This window comes from Corvus kubaryi, unplaced genomic scaffold, assembly GCF_017639235.1.
Source record: "Corvus kubaryi isolate FWS band 111438036 unplaced genomic scaffold, C.kubaryi_AGA036_p1.0 37367, whole genome shotgun sequence".
NCBI lineage: Eukaryota > Metazoa > Chordata > Aves > Passeriformes > Corvidae > Corvus > Corvus kubaryi.
In genome coordinates, this window is record NW_024581119.1 from 5,614,045 (window position 1) to 5,633,746 (window position 19,702).

General features: G+C 58.0%; 1 protein-coding gene across 2 annotated transcripts in view; it reads right to left on the reverse strand.

Moving 5' to 3' along the window:
* The window catches only part of ETS1 (ETS proto-oncogene 1, transcription factor), a 75,627-nt gene that overhangs the window by 27,971 nt on the left and 27,954 nt on the right, over positions 1 to 19,702 (reverse strand). Inside the window, exon 1 of one of the 2 annotated variants that reach the window (XM_042034085.1) lies at positions 18,245 to 18,459. The exons of the other annotated variant lie outside the window; for it this stretch is intronic. Coding sequence (XP_041890019.1) covers positions 18,245 to 18,314 — 70 coding nt within the window. The 5' untranslated portion in view covers positions 18,315 to 18,459. Of the gene's footprint in view, positions 1 to 18,244; positions 18,460 to 19,702 lie in introns of those variants that run through there. 2 annotated transcript variants of the gene reach the window in all.

Here is a 19,702-nt window from a genome sequence, read left to right on the forward strand (position 1 = left end):
CCCCCCAGCCAGGGGCACGTGGAGCCTGAGAGAAAACCAGGAGCAAAGAGGCCAAGATCACCAAGTTCATCTCCTAGCTGAATTCCCACTCTGCTCCCACCAGGCCCTGCATGTGTAAACTATTTCCACACATCTGATCTTTTTAAAGGACTCAGATTTACAAACTTTAGGGATTTTGACCTTAAAACGCACAGAACTCCTCTGCACGCCAAAGCACTCGCAGCTGATTGCAGAAGGAAAATAAATGGCAGAGAAGAAGGAAGGGATGCTCCGAGCAGAAGGACAGGAGCAAAGTCATTTTTCAGCCGAGTTTCCACTCGGGGTCAGTGACTCCTCCTAGCTCCCCTCGGCCACTCACTTTTTTTCCATCAGAGCCACAGCATGTCCCTGTGTGGGGTTTCACCCAGTAGCTGCTGGAAATGGATGTGGGGAGGGTCAGAGCGGAGCCATCTGACCCCCCAGCCACCTCCCGTCCCTGCCCTGATGGATGGATGGATGGAGGGCAGGACACCAAGATCTCCTCAGCCTTCCCTTCCCAGGCCTGGAGCACATGGATGCCATGGAGATTCCAGGCCTTTGGGTGGCTTGGCAGAGGCACAGGGACAAGGGGGAAAGGCTTTAAAATGAAATGGAGGAGATTTAGATTAGATTTCTATTAGGTTTTAGGAGGAAATTGTTCCCTGTGAGGGTGGGGAGGCCCTGGCACAGGGTGCCCAGAGAAGCTGTGGCTGCCCCATTCCTGGAAATGTCCAGGGCCAGGTTGGACAGGGTTTGAAGCACCCTGGGATAGTGGGAGGTGTCCCTGCCCATGCCAGGGGTGGAAACAGATGAGCATTAAGTTCCCTCCCAACCCAAACCATTCCAGGAGCCATGATGAAATCTGGTTTCAAACAAGCTCATTTGCAGGGACTGTGCATCCAAGGGCTCCACGAATTCATGCCTGTGTCCCTCAAATCCTTGAGCCCTGAGCCTGCTGAGATCCCCCTGGAGCCCCCATCCCATCCTTCTGCAGCTGCCCATGCTCCAGTGTCCCCCCACTGCTGGGTGAGGATGGAGCAGGAGTTTCCCAGAGGCTCTCCAAGGGGTGACAGGGGTTCACTTCACTCTCCCACCCTCTTCCCACGTGCCCACAGCGAGTCCGTGGCCACTGAGCCCACGATTCCCCCCTCCAGCTCACACCGAGCTCATCCCCCTGAGCCCCCTCTGGCCCAGCCTTCCCCAGGATCCAAACCAGGGCAGAGTTGGAGCACAGATTTCCCAACGTCCCCCAGCTGGGAGGGTTCAGCAGCCGAGAACCTTTCCCAGGATCAGAGGAGACTGAGGAGAAGGGGGCCTGGAGCCGAGACCCTTCCCACGCTCCCCAGCGAGGCCGCCCAGGCACCGCGGAGCCGCCACGTCCCCACCACGTCCCCACCACGTCCCCACCACGTCCCCACCACGTCCCCATGTCCCCAGCTCGGATTTCCAGCACCCCCAGCCACCTCCAGCCCCTCGGGCAGCTCTGCCTTTCCCAGGTGCCCCCCGCCCCAGAGCAGGGCAAACAACCCTGGCTGAGCCCCCTGTTATTTAGGCAGGATTAGGCAAAAATTTGTGTGCACTTTTGAACTGTTTTCACAAGCGTTGCCTCTCACTCCCACGCAGGAAGCAGGAGAGGAGCCGGCCTGTTCCAATTAGGGCTCCTCGGACCCAAAGGGCAGCGCGATCCGAGGGGGGGAAAGGGAAAGTGGGACAGAAAGCTGGAAAAAAGGGACCAGAAGGAAATCTGGGTGGGGAGCAGGGCTGAGCACAATGAGAGGTGTTTGCTGGGGCTGTGGGGATGGGATGGGAGAAGAGAAGGGGAAATTTGGGTCCCCTTCCTGCAGCAACTCGCCAGAGACCAGCCCTGCTTCCCTCTGCAAGGATGGCACAAAAGGTGCAGACATTTGCTATTTTAATTTAAAATAAATATATTTCTTCAAAAAAAAAAAAAGAAAAATGAGTATTTTTTTTTTCCTCCTTCAAGCAGTGAAAAATAAATACTGTGAGATGAAAGCTGGGCTTCAAGAGAAAAACAAGAGAGGAAACCGAAAGCCCACACTGCTTAGCGCTGCAGAAAGCCCAACAAAGCCGGCTTTTTTCCGGCCATCAGCAGCTTTCTTAGGGAGATGTGGTGTGCCATGGGGGCCAGCTCTTCCCCGAAAAAACAGCCTGAACACTGCCCTCCCTAAATGCAGATAAAAGCATTTCTTCCCAAGTCTGGGCTCTCAGCACTTGGAGCAGCAGAGGGGAAGGTGCAGCTGCAGGTGAGGTGTTGGGATGCTCTGCTCAGCCTCGGGATTTGGGGTTCAGCCCTGTGTGTCGTGAGCAAAACTGGACACAGAGCAGCCCCCAGGTGAGGGAGGGCTGGGATTGGCTCTGGGGCTCTGGCAGCTGTGAGGAACCAGGCCCAGGGAAAGGGTTCTGTGGCCATCCTCAGTCACAGCCCACCCTGCTCAGGCTCCTGCTCCTTCTCCTCCCTCCCTCTCCCTGCTTTACAGTGTGGGTGTTGGATGGCAGTCCTGGGAAAGCAGCATCCTTGGGAGTCCCAGGAGCTCACAGGGGAGCAGCCTGATGAGGAGCTCACTCCGTCCTTGGCTTTTGTGGGACAGAAGAGGGAATGAAGTGCTAGAGAAAGGCCAGGGCCAAAGCCAAGCTAAACCACAGCCCCTGAGTCAACGCTCACTGCAATTACGGGAAAGCTCCCGCAGCTCAGCAGGCCCAGGGCCCACGGCTCCCCTTCCTGCAGCAGCTCAGGGGCTTCCCTCGGCTGGGGATTCACTCCATCCTCCCCATTTCAGCTGCTGGAAAGAGCACAGATGGATAAAGCAAACCCTGGGGAGATTCAGCCACCTCTGAGCCTGGGGAATGCGGCCATGGTTTAACAGCGCTCGTTGGAACCATCAAAGCAGTCAGAAACAAGATTGGTCATCAATAAAATCCCATCATTGGTGCCCAGAGAAGCTGTGGCTGCCCCATCCCTGGGAGTGTCCAAGGCCAGGTTGGACGGGGCTTGGAGCCACCTGGGATAGTGGGAGGTGCCCATGGAATGAGTTGAGCTTTGAGGTCTCTCCCAACCCAACCCAACCCATTTGAGGGTTCTAGGACGAGATGCTCCAAGGCCGGAGTGGTTCAGCTCCAGCACCACCATCAGCTCAGCACGAGACCCTCCCACTCTTGGATCAGCTCTAAGCGGCCTCTGAAGTCCCTTTAGATTCAACAGCACCATGACCTAAAACTCCCACCAGCCTCTCCCGAGCCCGCTGGCCTGGGGGCAGAGTCTGGGTTAATTAAACCCCCGTGGAGGCTCCAGGCTGGAGACAGCCAGGCCAGGAGGAGCAACCTCCACCTGCCCAAACCCCTCCCGTGCCCAAACCTCTCCTGCTCAGGAGGCAAAGACTCTTCTCGCAGCCATCCAGCCCTTCCCTCCCTCTTTCCCAATGGAATATCACAGGAGCGGCGTCCCCTCTGGAGCCGGGATTAGCACCTCACTTCCAGGGCCGGGATCGCTCCTCAGCAGGGCTGGGAGGACGCTCCCAGCCTGGCGCAAACCTGTGAGCCATGCTTCCCGCAGGATAATCGCCCTAATCCCTGCTAACCGCGCCGCTAAAGAGCTCTAATCCCCGGGCACGGGCACACGCGCGCTCCCGGAGCTTGGAAAAGCCTGTAATGGACACCCAGCCCTGCTGGAAGCAGGTCAAGTGTAACCAGCCAGCCCAGGTCATGCCCGTGGCGCTGCTCCACCTCCGGGAGATGCTCCTTTCAACCAAATCCAGCTCCTCGCACCCCGCAGAGCTCGGATTGCTCAACAGCAACGGGGGAAAAAGGGGAAGAAACTCTGCCAAGCCCCAGTGCTCGGCGCCGAGCAAACAACCGAGAGATCCCCGCGCCGCTGGCACAGAGCCCGAGGCGTTCACGGGGCTCACGCCTGCGACCAGAAGCCACTGGTCTCCCCTCAGTCCCAGCCGTGCCCCCGGAGGCTTCCAGGGCTGCAGGAGCTCAGCCTGAGCCCTCCCAGAGCAATCCCAGGCTGGGCTCCGGCGCTCAGGGAGGACACGGTGCTCCAGGTCATCCACACCCAGCGTCCCTGAGAGCTCACGTTCCCTTCCAGCCAGGTTAAACCTGGGAATTCTGCTCTTCTCTCCTCAAGTCTCACTGATGATGCCATTTCTGGCATCTTCGATGAAGAAGGAATGGCACTGGAGGATTTGTCACAAGAGAAGGATGAACCCATCCCAGAACCCTGACACGGATTTTTCCCGGGTTGCAGAAGCACCCGCAGGATGCCCCCAGGGTACTGCTGTGATCACCCCCGGGCAGCTCAGATGGAGCATTTTTCCATCCATCCAAACAAAGCCTCAGACTCTTCTCCCTCTCCTTCATCATCGTCCAGGAATAGGGATAGACACAAAGGGGATTCAGCTCCAACACCTCCAGCTGCTGCTGCAGGCTGGGGCTGCCAAACCACGCGCCAGAGTCTCCCAGCAAGGGAGAGCAGGGATGCAGCAAGGCCAGGTTGAGGATAATTGGCAGAACATCGTGTGGGGAAGATGCTGTCAGGATGGGAAGTGTGAAAAGGGAAGGCTGAGATCTCTTGGCAGGGCTGTCCCCTCGCAGCAGGAGAAAGGCCAAGGAACCTTCACTCAAGCTGAGCTCTTTCATCACCCACAAAAGGATCCCAACCCTCTGAGCCGGCTCAAACACACCTGAAGAACAAACTGTGCCAGCACACTTTGTGAGCAGCCGTGCGTGACCTCACAGCTGGGGATGTTTTCACCCCACAGTCCCCATGATCCATGTGCAGTGACTCCATGCCCTGGATAGAACCCCATCATTTGTGCTGCCCGTCACCAGGACACGAGACATTTCTGGGGCAGATGGATTCCAGAGATGTCCCTGCTGCTGGGAAATCACTGGTCCTAACAGGAGCCCCACTTATCCGTGCCTTGGGAAGGGATTAGACACGGAGATGCTCAGCCAAACACCTCCCGTCTGTCTGTCCCGAGGAATTCCCCAGCCTTCCCCTGGTTTCCCTGCACAGACTGATCCCTCTGTGTCCCTGCCCCAGCTCCTGCCCCCGGGCTGAGCCAGGGCCGAGTCACGCCAGACACGAGGGCAGCACATGGCAGGACAGTGGCAGTGCCCTGGGGCTGCAGTGATGTCCAACCCCCCGGATACGTCCGGCCACATCACAGCCGCTCTGCTCCGCTCCCCAGCTCCCATTCCTGCCCCGGGAATGTTTGTCAGAGCTGCGAGGGAGGGACGCGCTGGTGGCGTCCGTGCAGTCACGAGCGGAAGGTCCCTAGGGATGGTCCTGCGGCTTCCTCAAGCCCAGAACATCCCCACGGGATGCTGCCAGCACGAAGGCGGAAGGATCAGAGGATGACGAGGCAGGGAGGCTCGGCAGCTCCGGGTCACCTCCGCTCGCCGCCCCGGGCGCCGGGCGCTGGGCGAGCCCTGCACCGCTCGGCAGCTGCAGATTCCTGCCTGTCCCACCCCCTCCTCCGCAGCCTTCCCGGCCACCCCTTCCCCGCGGGGCAATGCCAGCCAGACAGCCGGGATTGCTCAATGGCAGCTGCAAGTCGCAGCGCATCGCGTCCCCCCGGCTCGCAGAGGGATCACGGCTGCCCTGCCCACAGACAGCCCTCGCTCTGGCTCAGGCTTTGCCAGCGTCCCTTTTTTCCACACATCTGGGAGTGCTTCGGCTCCCTGGGGGTGTGCAGAGGAGGAGGAGGAGCCCAAGAGCTTCTCCCTGTCCTCACCTGTGACCACCAGCTCGCCATGTCCCCCCTCAGCCCTCTGTGCCCAGGGAGGTGTCGCTGCTCACGAGGACCCTCCCTTATCAGCCCGAGCTGTCCCGGTGCCAGTTGCAGTTTCCAAAGGCGGAGAGGGAAGATTAGGATATTTAGCTTTGAAATCAAACAAATAATTGCCCAGGCTTTCTGCAAACAGATCAGGGTTGGGAGGTCAGAGAGCAGCTGGTAAATCTCAGCACTGTTTGCTCTGCCTAAATAATATTAGACCGAGGATAATCAATCATTTTAATCAACAAAATTATTTATAACTCCTCAGAGCAAACAGTCAGCTCCGCTGGCAGCTGCCAGGGGGTTGCAGGTAACAATCCACACACCTCCGATTCCCCTGTGTGCTGATGGATTGACTCCATTGCATCCCTGGATTTACTCCCCTGAAGATTTGCCCTCGCAAGTGCCTTGACCCCTCCTCTCTGAGGGTGTCCCTTGCCAGGACTCACAAACACACACTCAAACACACTCTCAAATACACACAGATCCCCCCAGCAGCCACTCTGCAGCTGAAACCCAGCCCAGGGCAGCTCACAGCACTCACTGCACACTCCAAGCTCCTTTCCAAGCTGCATCTCCCAGTGCAGCAGCATCCCACCAGAGGGGAGGGAGAACCAGCTGGACAGGAGAGGGAAAAGGTGCTCCCTCTGCTTTGCCACCTGAGCCAGCCCCATCTCCTCTGCTCTCCTCGGGCTGTGACTCTGCTGATGCCACCACGACACCTCCACAGGCACCACTCGTGTCCCACACACTGCACACCCCCCAGCCCCAGGACAGGCTCTGTGCTGCAGCAGATGATCCCAGCAGCCACAACGGGACAGGAGCCTTTTCCTGGCTGGGCTGGAAGCTGTGCAAGCCAAGGGATCACCGAGAGGAGAACCAGGGTCAGCTTCCCATCCGGGACCAGCAGGGAACCAGGGACAAGGCCATCCCTGGATGCTCCTGCCAGCCCTAGACCATTTCACCTCCCTGTCCCCTGGCCAAGCTCAGCTCCCCCAGTGATGGAGGCCAGGAAGGGGCCTGGGAGAAACCTGGGAACCAATGCTCTGCAGCCCACGCCAGCCTCAGGAACAGCAGTGCCAAAGCAATTTCATTTCATAACTTCCCAGGAACAATTCTCCTGGTTTTCTTCATTTTTAGGCAGACAAGAATACAAACAAAGGGGATTTTCCAAGAGAGCCCCAGGATTAATCCTCTCCATCCAGGCTGAGCTCGGGGCTCCTGGGCTTTGCCCAGATGTGTCACACCACATAACATCCAGGTTCCCAGTATGCTCAGGCACAGCAGCGAGGGTTTTCCCAATCGACCCCAGGAAGCTCTCCTTTTACAGCTCCTACTTCTAGGAAACTCCCCACCAGGGAAGGGACCAGGGCAGGGACTGGGCCAGACCAAGCCTTGGGAAGATGAAGGTGGGAGTGAGCTGGGGAAGGCGGCCAAAGGCGAGCTGGGCTGCCCCATCAGCCTCAGCAATCCCCATCCCAGAGCCAAGCGCTGTCCAGGATGGGATTATGTCACCTCCTGGCCTCAGGCGGGAAGAGCGAAGGGCAGGCAGGGATAAACCCGAGCGGCTGGAGGTGCTCGGATCTGCCCAAAGGAAGCCTGAGCTTGGAAACCTCGGTGAGGGCTGGGGGAGAGAGGCTGAGGCACTCCCAGGCCTCGCATCCACCCCGCGCAGCATCCGGAAGCTATTAAGGAATTACAGCCTCCCTGGCCCCAAGCCCTCCCCGGCAGAAGTGCCTGGGAGCAGATGGTGAAAGGGCTGATTGAATTCGGCTGCTCGGGCCAAGAGGCTCTTTAGGAGAGACTCAGTGGAGGAGGGGGTGGAGGGGACGGCATTTGGTGACTCGGGAGCTGGGAGCCCTTGCCAGGAACTCCAGGAATCCTCCATCAACCCTAACGAGGCTGGAGGAGCTTTGGCAGGGACTTGGATGTGTGGTTGGAGGGGTGTGAGATGCCCTTGGGAGCTCCTGGTACTCCAGGAGTGACTCCTCAGTGATCCAAGGCTGGTTCCTCTCCATCTCCAAGTGCACTGGACCAGCTCCGTTCCAGGGAGGTGGGATTGGCCCCAGGAGCTGTGTGATCCCAACTCTTGATCCCAGCTGAGGAGGAGGCACAGGAGCTGTCAGTCCAACAGCCCTGCCCACCCCCGAGGCTCTCCTCCCAGAAAAATGCAGGTTTGCTAAAATCCTTCATTCCCAATTTGGTTTAATCCCACCCCATTCCCAGCGCCCACGGGAAGGCACCGGGCATGGGACCAGACCTCCCAAAGAGCCCTCAGAGAGGGATGGAGCTCCAGTTCCTCTGGATGGGGAGGAGGTGGGGAAAGAAGGCCAGGATGAGTGAAATGTAGGATGAAAAAAAAGCCAACAGGAGGGAAAAAAAAAAAAAAGAAAGAAAGAAGGATAAATGTGCTTCGAAAGTCATCCTTGGTGCCAGCCCTGCCGGAGGTGATGCCAGTGCCTGGGCAAAAACACTGATGCAGGAACCAAAATTGCCTTGGGATGAAGGAAGGGATTAAACCCTCCCTGGAAAGTGGAGGGGGAAAAGGAGGAATGCCCCAAAAGCCAACATAGCCCCAAGCTCCGGGTTCCCTGCCCTGTCCAGCTCCAGCTCCCCGCTCCCTGTGTCCCGGGGGGGGCAGGCATCGGCTCCGAGGCCCCCGTGCCATCGCCCATCCCCGAATCCAGCCCTGTTTTTCCGAGGGAGAAAGCTGCCGCGAGTCCCCGCGGGATCCTTGGCCGGCCGCCCCGGCTGCCCGAGGTTGGGAAATCGGGAGCCTGCTCGGGCTGTGCCGCAGGGCCGGCACGGAGCGCTCCGTGACCGTCAGGGGATCTTTGCGGAGCAATCTTTTCCGAGACAAGTCATGAGATTATTTCTTGCCTGGAATTTGCTCCCGCAGCTCCCATCGGCCCCGGACTGCTGAGTCAAGAGACCGCCGGGGCTGTGCCCTCCAGATGAGTACATAAATTGCCATGGGGAGTGCGGGGGGCCGGGGGGGGCTGGCGCCCGGCGGGGCGCGGGATGGGGCAGGGAGGGGACCCGATGACTCCCGAGCCTTGGGCTGGGGATGGAGCCCGGCTTGGCAGCCGCGCGCGGAGTTAGTCACCAGATTAGCGAGCAGTTACACACGCGGCTTAAAGGCACATCATCCTCCCCTGCCCTGCCCTTCCCTGCCCTGCCCTGCCCTCCTTTTTCCCCGGGGTTTTGTCCCCCGTTTTCTTTCTTCTTTTATTTTTTAAATTTCTTTCAGCCTAACTGTGGCTCTCAGTGAGTGCCTGGGAAGCCACGGGAGGCAGAAGCCCTTGAAGACGCCAAAGGGGGAGAGGGTCCAGCCCGGGGGTGACACAGCTCGGGGCAGCCTCTCCTGACCCCCTTCCCTCCCCATCCCGCCGATCCCTTCCTTCCCTCCCCATCCCGCCGGGCAGCCGGGTCACTCTACAGGATCCATATGGCCCCGGCCGCTCGGGCTCGGCTGTCTGGAGCAGGGATGGTGCGAGTCATCCCGCTCGAAGGCAAACAGGCGCAGGGCCGGGGTCTTTCATGTCCCGGCCTTTGGAGCCAAATTCAAATCTGGAGCCGCTTAAAGGGATGGGAAGAGCCCCAGCGAGGAACGGCCCCGGCTACCGGGACAGCTCCGAATCCCAAATCCCGCTGCTGCCGCTGGAAAGGAAAACTTTCCCAGCCTTCCCAGAGCCCAAACTTCCCTGGCAACCCTTCACAAGGATGGGGTTGGGAAATGCCACGGGCTCGGGGCACCGCAATGCCGCTCCCAACCTGCTGGGCTCCTCCGCTGCCTGGGGATGATGCCAGGGATTGAGCAAAGGAGTTTTTCCTCATTTCCAGCTGCAGACCGGGAGGAATTGCGTTTGCTGACCTCATGGAGCACTCTGAGGGATGGAGCAGTTGGGTAACGTGCCTCAAGCACTTGAAAAGAGAAAGCTCTTGGCACTGCATTTTCAAACCGCTTCTAACAATAATGGGTAAAAAAAGAAGGGGGAAAAAAAAGACCCAAATTTCACGTGTTCCACTCCATCTTTTTTTAATTTTCCAGTGGAAAAAGCCAGGACTACTCAGCTTTTGCAAGTTGTTTCTTCAGAGGGTTCAGGTTTCGGTAAACAATTGCTCAAAACTAAAAGGTAAGAAAACAAAAATCCCCTTTTCTGCTTCCAGAGCAGTGACCAAAATTCACTGGCTTTGCACAAACACACACAGGCACCTCTGAAGAAAACTTTCATGTGGGTCAAAAAGCCGCAGTTTGATTATTGTGATAAAAAGTGCTGACAACGGGGGGAAAACAACAGAAAACAACCCCCAAAGCACTGCCCGGTGTCCAGCTCCAGCTTTTGGGGTCTGCTGGTGGTGGTGGCAGCTTCCCTGAGTCAGCAGTTTTGTCCTGCGGGGCCATCCCAGGAGGGGCAGCATCCCAGCGGGAATCCCAGCAAGCCCCATCCCGCCGTGCCAGACTCTTGGTTCCCGAGGGATGCTGAGCCCCTCGCCTGCCCCAGTCACCCAGCACCCCCACACTGGGAATTCTGGGGGACATGGATGGGTCCGGCCTGCCTGGTGCTGTGGAGGAGCCAGGGAGGAGCCGGGCAGTGGAACACAGACCATGGAAAATGGGAAACCTGCAAGCAGAGGGAGACCTGGAGCACCCGACTGGGGATGCTCCCACTTCACTGATGTGGTGGAATGGGAGCACCGTGCCTCAGTTTCCCTGAAAAACAAGGTCTCATCAAGCCTTTCCTCGATGACTTTCGGGGTCAGAGACCCCAAAGCTTTACCAAAAATGCTGCATTTAAAGAAAATCCCAGTGCTGGGCTGGCTTCTCCCGCGCTCCCCACCAGCCATGTGAAGAATGCCTTGGAATCACGTCAAGTATTCGGGATGGGATGGGGGGAGAGGGGGCACGGCGAGGGGAGAGGGGGAGCTTTTGACTCAGTGTCTGGCTTCTTTCATCAATCCCACATTCCTGCTCATGCCATCACCCTCCGGGAAAGTGCGACAACCTCCAGAATCCATGTGGAGCCAATTTAGCATCCCCTCCGTGTAAGAAAATGCATTCTGTTCATTAACAAGCTCTGGATGCTCAGCTGGGGTGAGGAGGCAGCCTGCAGCCCCACAGCCATCCCAGAAACTGGGATTCAGTGGGAAGATATCCCACACACGGCCCCATCCCAGAGGAGAGCAGTGCTCCTGGCACACTCTCCCTCCCAGGACATTTGTTCCAGACCAGATAACCCCAGGGTTCCTGCACCAGCCACCTGAGCTGGAGGTCTCTGCCTTTTCTGGCTTTATAGGAGAGGTTTAAACACGAGAGAAAAGGCTGGAAAGCAGGGAATTGCTGGAGCAGGGATTGCTGTTGTGCCCAGCACCAGCTGGGAGATGAAAGAATGGGAATTACAGCCCCAGAGCCCAGTTCAGACCCAGACAGAGCCCTGTGACTTTGCACATCCCAATCCACAACCGTGGCTGTCACCAGGACTCCAATCCTCATTCCCAACCCAGAGGGAGCCACACAAACGAGGGGATTTTCCTCATTCCCAACCCAGAGGGAGCCACACAAAGGACGGGATTCTCCTCTCTGGGGAGGCAAGCCGCTGTGCCTCGGCGCGTTTGTGATGTTTTTCTGGCAGGTTCTATTTATCCAGGAACCAGATGTGGGGCTGAGGGGCTGTGCTGCACCAGCTTCCTGCTTCCCTGCAAACACCGGCTCCACCTGCCCTGCCCAGAGCTGGACACGGCCTGGAGAGCCAGGAAAGTGCACAAGGTCAGCACGGCCAGGGAGGGGACAGGGCAAAACGTGGCACCTGCCCAGTGCTGCTCAGGGTCATTGCTGCCATGAGCTGGTGCTGCTCATGGGGCAGAGGAGCAAATCAGGTCTTGGATTTTTGGCAGTTGAGTGAAAAAAACCCCAAAACCTCAACATAAAAATGCAGAGTTTCAGTTCAGAAAGAGATGGTGGTGACAGAGCAGGGTTTGTCCCCATCCAGGGGCCACCACTCTGGAGAAGGATGGGACACCTTGGAGCAGTTCTGAGCACAGCACCGAAGGCTCTGTCTCCAGCTCTGCAAGGCAACATTTGCAGCCTGTGAATGGCTCCAGAGCCGGGGGTGGCTGCCCTGAGACCAAATCACAAACTGAAACCACCCTGGGAGTGCCTGAGCCCAGGCTGAACAGGGCCCTGAGCCACCTGGGCCAGTGGGAGGTGTCCTTGCCCATGGCAGGGGTGGAACTGGATGAGCTTTAAGATCCCTTCCGACCCAAACCATTCTGGGATTCAGGGATTTATTTCTTTTTTTGCCAACTCTGTGCCCACCCCAGACTGTCCCTCCCCTGTTCCAGGAGATATCCAGGCACAACGTGTAGATTTCCACATTTTCCCATAATTGCCAGGGAAGCCTGCGGGCACGAATCCTCAAGCCTGGGAAAAGCTGGGCTGGAGGTTTGAGAGCAGCTCTGCAGGGCTGAGCTGCAGGACCCAGCCCAGCTTTCCAAGGGTCACCTTTGCAGGAGGAGATCCCCCACTCCAGGCCCGTTATCTCGGAGCCATCTCCCGGCTCTACCATGGGCAGCACTCAAGAGCTTCCCCCCCCCCAAATTCCACTGCACCTGGGAAAAATGTAGGAGCTCGTAGGAGAATCAATAAATATTTATTGTTTAACCAGCAGTATTTTGACTGGAGATGTAAGCATGGCCCCGTGCCAGGGAAATGAGAGCCTTCTTGGCCAGCACTGCAAACAAATTTTCGTCTGTATCTCGTTGGAAGATTATAAACTACACAATGAAAGGAAAAAAAAAGAAACACAGGCAGCGAGCAGCTTAGTCACGGAAGAGGAACAAAAGAGCTGAGAGGGATAACTGGCGTGGGGTTACAAAAAAGGGCTGCAGGCCTGATTTTTGGCTGTGAGGCAGCTGTGCTGCTCCGATCAGCTGCAGATTGTGCCACTGGCTCCTGCTGGGATGGGGCTTGGAGCTGCACCAGGAGGCACTGGGGACACTGGAATCCACCAGGAACTCCCAGCCAAAAAGCCAACTGGGGACTCAGGGCCTGACCTGCAGAGGCACAGCCTTGCTCCTGTAGGAATATCCCAATTCCCACGAGGATCCCCAGTCACAGTCGGGCCCTGGCTCCAGGGGAATTTCAGTGCTCAAATAAAGCAGATCCTCCCCTCCTTGTGCACCTCCTCAGTCCTGGCACATCCCCACCCTGCACAGGTGCTCCTCCAGCAGGATCTGTCAGCCTGGAGGGTGCCAGAGCTCCATCCTTGGAATCAGGGACAGCAGTGACTGTCCCAAATCCTGCGATTTGCTCATCTTGTGCCATGCAAGGACCAGCTGACAGTGCAAAGAGGAAAACACCCTCCTGCCTTATCTGGGACAGATTTACTTGGATTTGTTCCCTCCTTCCCCAAAATCCCAGCAGATCCTGGTGCCACAGCTGACAAGAGCCATTTAGGGTGACAGATCTGCCAGTTCACATCCCCGAAGTGCATTCAGATGGCCTGGTCTTACCCACACCCACCCGAGGGTTTAATCTATGGGACAACCTCTGCACCCTAAGCCTGATCCAGCTGCTCCCAGCTCCTCACACAGCAGGATCCATTCCAGAGGGTGCAGCCTCTGCACTTCCACAGCCGCAAAGCCAGAGCTGCCTCCCAGAGATGTGTCCAAGGCCAGGTTGGACGGGGCTTGGAGCAGCCTGGGCTGGTGGGAGGTGTCCCAGGTGGAACAAGAAGATCTTTAAGGCCACTCCAACCCAAACCATTCTGGCATTCTGTGATAATCCCCTGGCAAAGCTCAGCCCCAGACCCACTGGAGTCCCAGCCCCTCGCTGCCGGCCTGCCAGCAATCTGCTCTGGATTTGGGAGTGCAGGAAGTTTTAGGATGTCTCAGCAGCTCGCTCTGGAGAGCTGGAGCGCAGCATTCCAGCGTTATCCCTACATTCTATAAGGCCCATCAAAACATGGCACGCTGTAATTACACGGCTAATTAGGGGCTACTCCACGTAACGAAGCTGTAATTACACCCTTGGTGCGCGCTTTGGGGAGCTGGGGATGGAAACGTGGAAAGAACGGGGGTTTGCTCCTGTTCCCTGGAAATCTCCCTCCCTGTGCCCAGGTTAAAAACCAGGGATGCGTTTGGTGGATGTGTCCCTGAGGGACAGCTCCTCCAGTCGCCCTTTTCCACACCTTTTCAAAGCTCTGGTGTGAAGTCGACACGAAAAAAGCTGGAGCTGGTGGCAGCCAAGTGCAGCCAGTCCCCCCTCCTGGGAACATCTCATTCCCGCATCCCGGCTGGATACCGCAGTAATGGGCATTTTGTCAGCGCATACAGAGGTAATTGCTCTTCTTCAGCTGAGTTCTCACCTCCTCCACAGGCAATCAGCACCGAAAAGGCGAGAGCAGCCCCAAGCCCTCCATTTCCGAGCCTCAGCCTCGCTGCTGATGATTCCAGCCCACACAGAGCATCCCCAGCCGAGCCCGGCTCTCACCTTGGCTGCACTGCAGAGCAGAGCATTCCAAAAGATCCGAATGCGATTCCCCGCATCCCTGGAATCACCAATCAGTACTTTCCTTCCCCCAGGCTCTGGCATCCTGCGTGTCCCGGGGAGGACAGGTGGGCGCTCTCCCAGCACCTCTGAGGCAGAGCGAGGGACAGAGAACATCCCAAAGCGGGGAGAGAAATGCTGGAGCTCTCTGCTGGGTTTTATCCCGCATGGAAAGAAAACGTGGCCATGCAGGAGCCAGCTCCCGTCAGCAGCAGGGAAACTGAGTCACGCAGCAGCTGACACAGCTGGAGGAGATAACGCAGGATCCAACCCCTCTTTTTGGATGAGAGCAATGTTCCAGGTCCCTGAGCGCTTTTATCCCGACCAGCTCAGCAAACTGAGCCCCGCTGGACGGGCCGATCCAGCTGTGAGTCGGTTCCCTGCACACCTGGGAGCCAGGGATGGCTGCAAACTTGTCCTGCCTAGACAAGGCAGAGGGCAGAATGAAGGATCCCCTCCTGAAACCTAAAGAAGAGCGATTTTCTCTGCCACTCGCCCGCGGCGAGGCTCTGTGGAGGGGCTCCGCATTTGCCAGGCTCGCTTTAAATGCAAACTCCCGTATTTGTCTGCACTGAAAGTGAAAGCAAAGCCTGACCTGGCTGTGGGAAGGGGGAGAAGCACGATTCAGGCAGCTCCTACACCCAAAAGCAGCACGGAAGCTGTGCAGGAGCTTTCCTGTACCCTGCAGCACCACAGCAGGAGAACCAGAATCTTACAGAGGTTTGGGTTGGAAGGGAAAATCTTGCTTCAGCCCCAAGTGACGTCCCAAATCCTAAACAGAGGGAAAGGCTCTTGCCAGATAAAAATACACCCCTGGGATGCCACCCACGCACAGGCCAATGGAAACAACGTGTCCATGTCCCAGCTGTCCTCAGGGTAGGCATGGGAAGAGCCGAAAAGTCCGGATTTCTGTGCTGCGTGTGCGCGGAGCAAATCCCTTTTCCAGGAACAAATCCCCCCCTGCTCCTGTAACACACCTCCAGGGAAAGCAGGCAAAAGGAGAGCTGGATGCAGGATGGGGAGCTCAGCATCCCTGCTCCACCTGGGATGACCGGGAACGACACCTGGGATTACAACCCTGCTCTGGGACCTCGGGGGCAGCAAATCCGCAGCTTCCTTAGCAAGAGATGAGTGCCTGGAAACCCCAGCTACACCCCACAGCTCCGGGAGCTGCTTCCCACTCTGCCCACAGCCAGCGAACGGAGCGTGCAGGAAACAAAGTGATTTGTGGAGGGCAGCGTTCAGCAGCCGCCAGGTGAAGTTCCCCTTGGGGTTGAATTTTGCGTGGTTTGGGGTTTTACTGTCTCAAAACCCGCCCCACCCAGCCATTGGTGGATTGGCAATGTAGGTACAACCACAAGTGATGTTACTGTCCTCTCCATCAGAGCCTCATAAAAATATCCATGCACATAAAATGGTACATTAAAGGAGAACCCACCTCCTTGGGGTTCTGCTCATCTCACCCACACATTCCTGCTGATAACAGCACGGGTGGAGGGGGAAATTTGGCTTTGGAAGCTTCCTACAACTCCACATCCCCTCCAGGTTATTTTTAAACCCTTCGGACACACCACAAATCCCCCCGAAGTGTTGCAGGCAGAGGTGCGGGGTGGAGCAGTGCTTGGTTTGGGGGGTGAAAGGGGACAGGGGTGTGGTTTTATGGGGCACCTGGCACATCAAACATCCTGCACAACTGAAATCCTCTGGCTGCAGGGATCCTCCCTGCCCAGGGTTAACCCCAGGGATCACATCGGGCATGGCTGCTTTGTGAAGGGACAAGGGGCTGGAGTCCTTCTCAGCCCATTTTGGAATTCAGGACGATGGGAACACTTGGTGGCAGATTCAGGGCGCGGATGAGTCCTCCAGGAGCAGAGAGAAGTGATGTTCCCTCCCCGCAGCATGGTTGGATCCCAGGAACACAACCCAGCAGCATCCTCACTCCTTCCCTCACCATCAATCCCACCAAACCAGAAAGCTGCCGCGTTCTCCCCGAGCTGGAGGGGAAATGAGGTTAAGCCAGCTAATTGACAGCGCTGACCTTTGTGGCTCCCAGCGAGCGCAGCCACCAGCACAGGAGCGGCTGCAGCCGAGCCCGATGGGGGGGCAGCTCTTTTCTGCCTCTCGGGTTTGTGTTTTTCAGCGCTCTTCCTGGCCGAGTTTAAACTTTGGGTTGGCTCTAAGAACTGTTTGCTGACATCAGCTGCGGCAGAGCTTTCAGGGACGGAAAAAAATGAGCTTAAGGCAGGGTGAAGCTCAGTCCTCCCTTCGGGCACCAGGGAATTCCACTGCTCCAGGGCTCAGACACCCAGAGCCTCTGTGAGAGCTCCCACCCACACCAGGAGAGTGCAAATTTAAACAGATACTTTACTCTGGAGTGAAAAGCGAACCTCATCCCACCCTGATGGTCCAGGTGTTTATTCCTATCCCATTTTCTGCCCTTCCAACAAAGCAAACTGCCCTCAGGAGCTGAAGGGCAGGAGTGAGTCTTCACCAAAGTTTTAGGAAATAGGCACAAGCGGGTCCTCAGCTCCGCTCGAGCCTCTCATTTCAGCTGCGTGGGTGCATCCTCAGCATCCCTCGGGAATTTTGAAGCCTGGTGCCCCCAGCCCACACCCCGAGCCAGGCGCAGCCCTGCTGTCGGGGCAGGGAGCACCGGCCCTGCTCTGACCAGCACAGGGTCAGAGGACGGGAGGAGGGATCCCAAGGGAGACACTCCTGCGCTGGACACTCCGTAGCCCACGGATGGCTGATGCCCAGGTGGGTGCTGACTTTGGAGCTCTTTGCAGCCCAGCTGATGCTGCACCAGCATCTACTGAAGTCTAAGCACCAACCCCTGTGCGGCTCCAGCACTCAGCTGTCATTTTATTTCCACATGCAGCCCAAAATTCCAATGCCTGCAGGAGCTCTGCCTCCTTTCTGGCTTTCCTAGAAACTTCCTAACCAGCAGAGAAACGTACAGCTCAATCTTAAATTTGATTTTCTTCGCCGCACTGGCCCTGCACAAAATCCAGCAAACTTCCAGTGGGAATCACAGCAGGGAGAGATGAAGCAACAGGACTCGTTTTATGCAGAAAAAGGAGGTTTGTTTTTTTTTTTTTTCCTGCGGGCCCTCCAAGCTCCATCCTCCACCTCGCCCGGGCAGGGCAGAGAGCAGTTGAGCGCCCGGGGTCAGGAGCAGCCGACGCCAGCAGTGTGCGAACAGCAGCCCTTATTCTGGTCAAGGCTCGGCTCGGAGCAGTAACCGCAGTCAGCAGCAGCTGAACTCACCGCTACAGCACACACAAACCCCCTCTCGCCTCCCTTCAGTAACGTGTTGCTCTCTCCACCCATTTATCCAGCTCCAGAAAGGAGGAAAAAAAAAATCAAAGCGGCGGGTTTTCCTGGATTAAACGTGCAAAATCCAGAGCACTTACCGCTGGAGCGGTGTTTCCCAAATACCACGAGTGCTTGGACCACACAAGGCATTTTCAGCGAGGGATGGGGGAACGCACATCCCAGCTAGAGACGGGGGAGTCCCGGGGAGCGCGTCTCTGCCGCCGGACGGGCTTCCCTGCATCCCGGCAAGGATGCCAGGCGCATGAGGGAAGGAGGCTGGAGGGGCGGCGGGATGGTTTTTAGGAGAAGGAGGGGGATTGAAAGTCGTAAAAGCGCTCGGAAAGTCAATTGGCCTTCGGCAGCGGGCAGAGCCCGGGCGGCACCGCTGCGCTGCGACTTGGGGTGCGCTCCGTGTTCCCTTCCCAAAGACACCCCCAAAAAGCCCACACCGACCTCTCTGATCACCCCCTCCCCCCCCGGCCAAACCTCTCCCGCCGCCGCCCTCGCAGGGAGAAGGGGACGGGGCTGCGCGGAGCGGGCGCGGAGGGGACACGGCGCTCACCGGGGGACGGGAAGAGCTCGATGTCCACCTTCTCCGTCTTGATGATGGTCAGATCCACCGCCGCCTTCATGGCTGGGGCAGCGCCGCGGGGGCGTCGCGCCGGGAGCGGGGGGCGGTGGCTGAGCCCCGCCGAGCGCGGAGCGGGGCGCCCGGGGCAGCGCGGCCGGCGCTGCCTCCCTCCTCCCGCTGCTCTTCCTCCTCCTCCTTCTCCTTCTCCTTCTCCTCCTCCTCCTCCTCCTCCTTCCTTCCTTCCTTCCTTCCTTCCGCGCTCCCTCGCTCCGCTCCCGGCTGCGCTGCGCTCCCTGCTCCTCTCCGCTCCGCCTCGCCCGTCCCCGCCGCCGCCGCCCCGGCCGGGCTGAGCCGAGGGGAGGGCGCTGGGCCGGCCCCGAGCGGTGACAGCGGCGGGAGGGACCCGCCCCGCCCCGCCCCGGAGGCGGCCCCGGCCCCCGGCGCCGCGGGGAGCGGAGCCGGCGCTGCCGGGGGAACGGGGGGTCCGGGCGTGGAGGGGGGGCAGCGCATCCAGGGCGCCTCCGCCCCGACCTCTGCTCGCATCCCGGCCCCCAAACACGGCGGAGTGAGAGTTTGAGCACGGGAAAATGCCGCCCCGGCTGGAGCCACTGCCTGAAACCGGTGGTTCTTGAAACTGGGCCAGTTGTCTTCACCCCGCCTGTCTCGACATGAACCGCTGCCTTCCACACTCACCCCTTCAGTTCCCATCACCCCTTCATCTCCTCACGTTTCCATCACCCCTTCACATTCCCACCATCCCGCCTGGAGCAGCCTGATCCTGTCCCACACATTCGAACTCAGGGGCACAGCCAGGGCAGAGCTGTGCACATTGTGTCCTGGTGGGTGACAGCCAGGGGTGGCCGTTCTCAGGCCTGCTTGGTAGAGGTGGGAGGCCAAAAGGAGTTGGGAACTGACTGGATAAAAAGCATCTTGAAGATACAAGATGAGTATCATGCCAGCACGGCATGGAGTTAACAGAAAAATACCGGTTTTCACATGAAATCTATTTGATTGTATTTAGGTAGCACAAACTTCAGACCACAAACGGCAGAGCAGAAGGAGAGAATGACTCACAGATGTCAGCTTACCGGCACGGAGAAAAAAAGTCATTAGCAACCAGCTCTTGTGGTTCTCTCACTCTGAAAGTGTGTAACAGCCTCCGACTCTCTGGGGCAGATCAGGCTGCTCCCATCAAAGATGGGCTCAAGTGAACACAGGCCTGGGGTTATGGCACTGCCCAGCCCTTGGGATGGACCAGGGTCCCGCTTGCAAACACCCCTGAAACCTCCCAAGGCCCCGAAAGATGAGCTGCAGATTCAAACGCTGCAGCTCAGGTTATTTCGCTTCTGCAGCGGGGCCTGTCTCAGCCACCACGGGCGTATTTATAGCAGGAGATTTGTGCAACCGAAAGAAGCTGCGAGGTGCTGGGGCAGACGCGGAGAGCTGGCT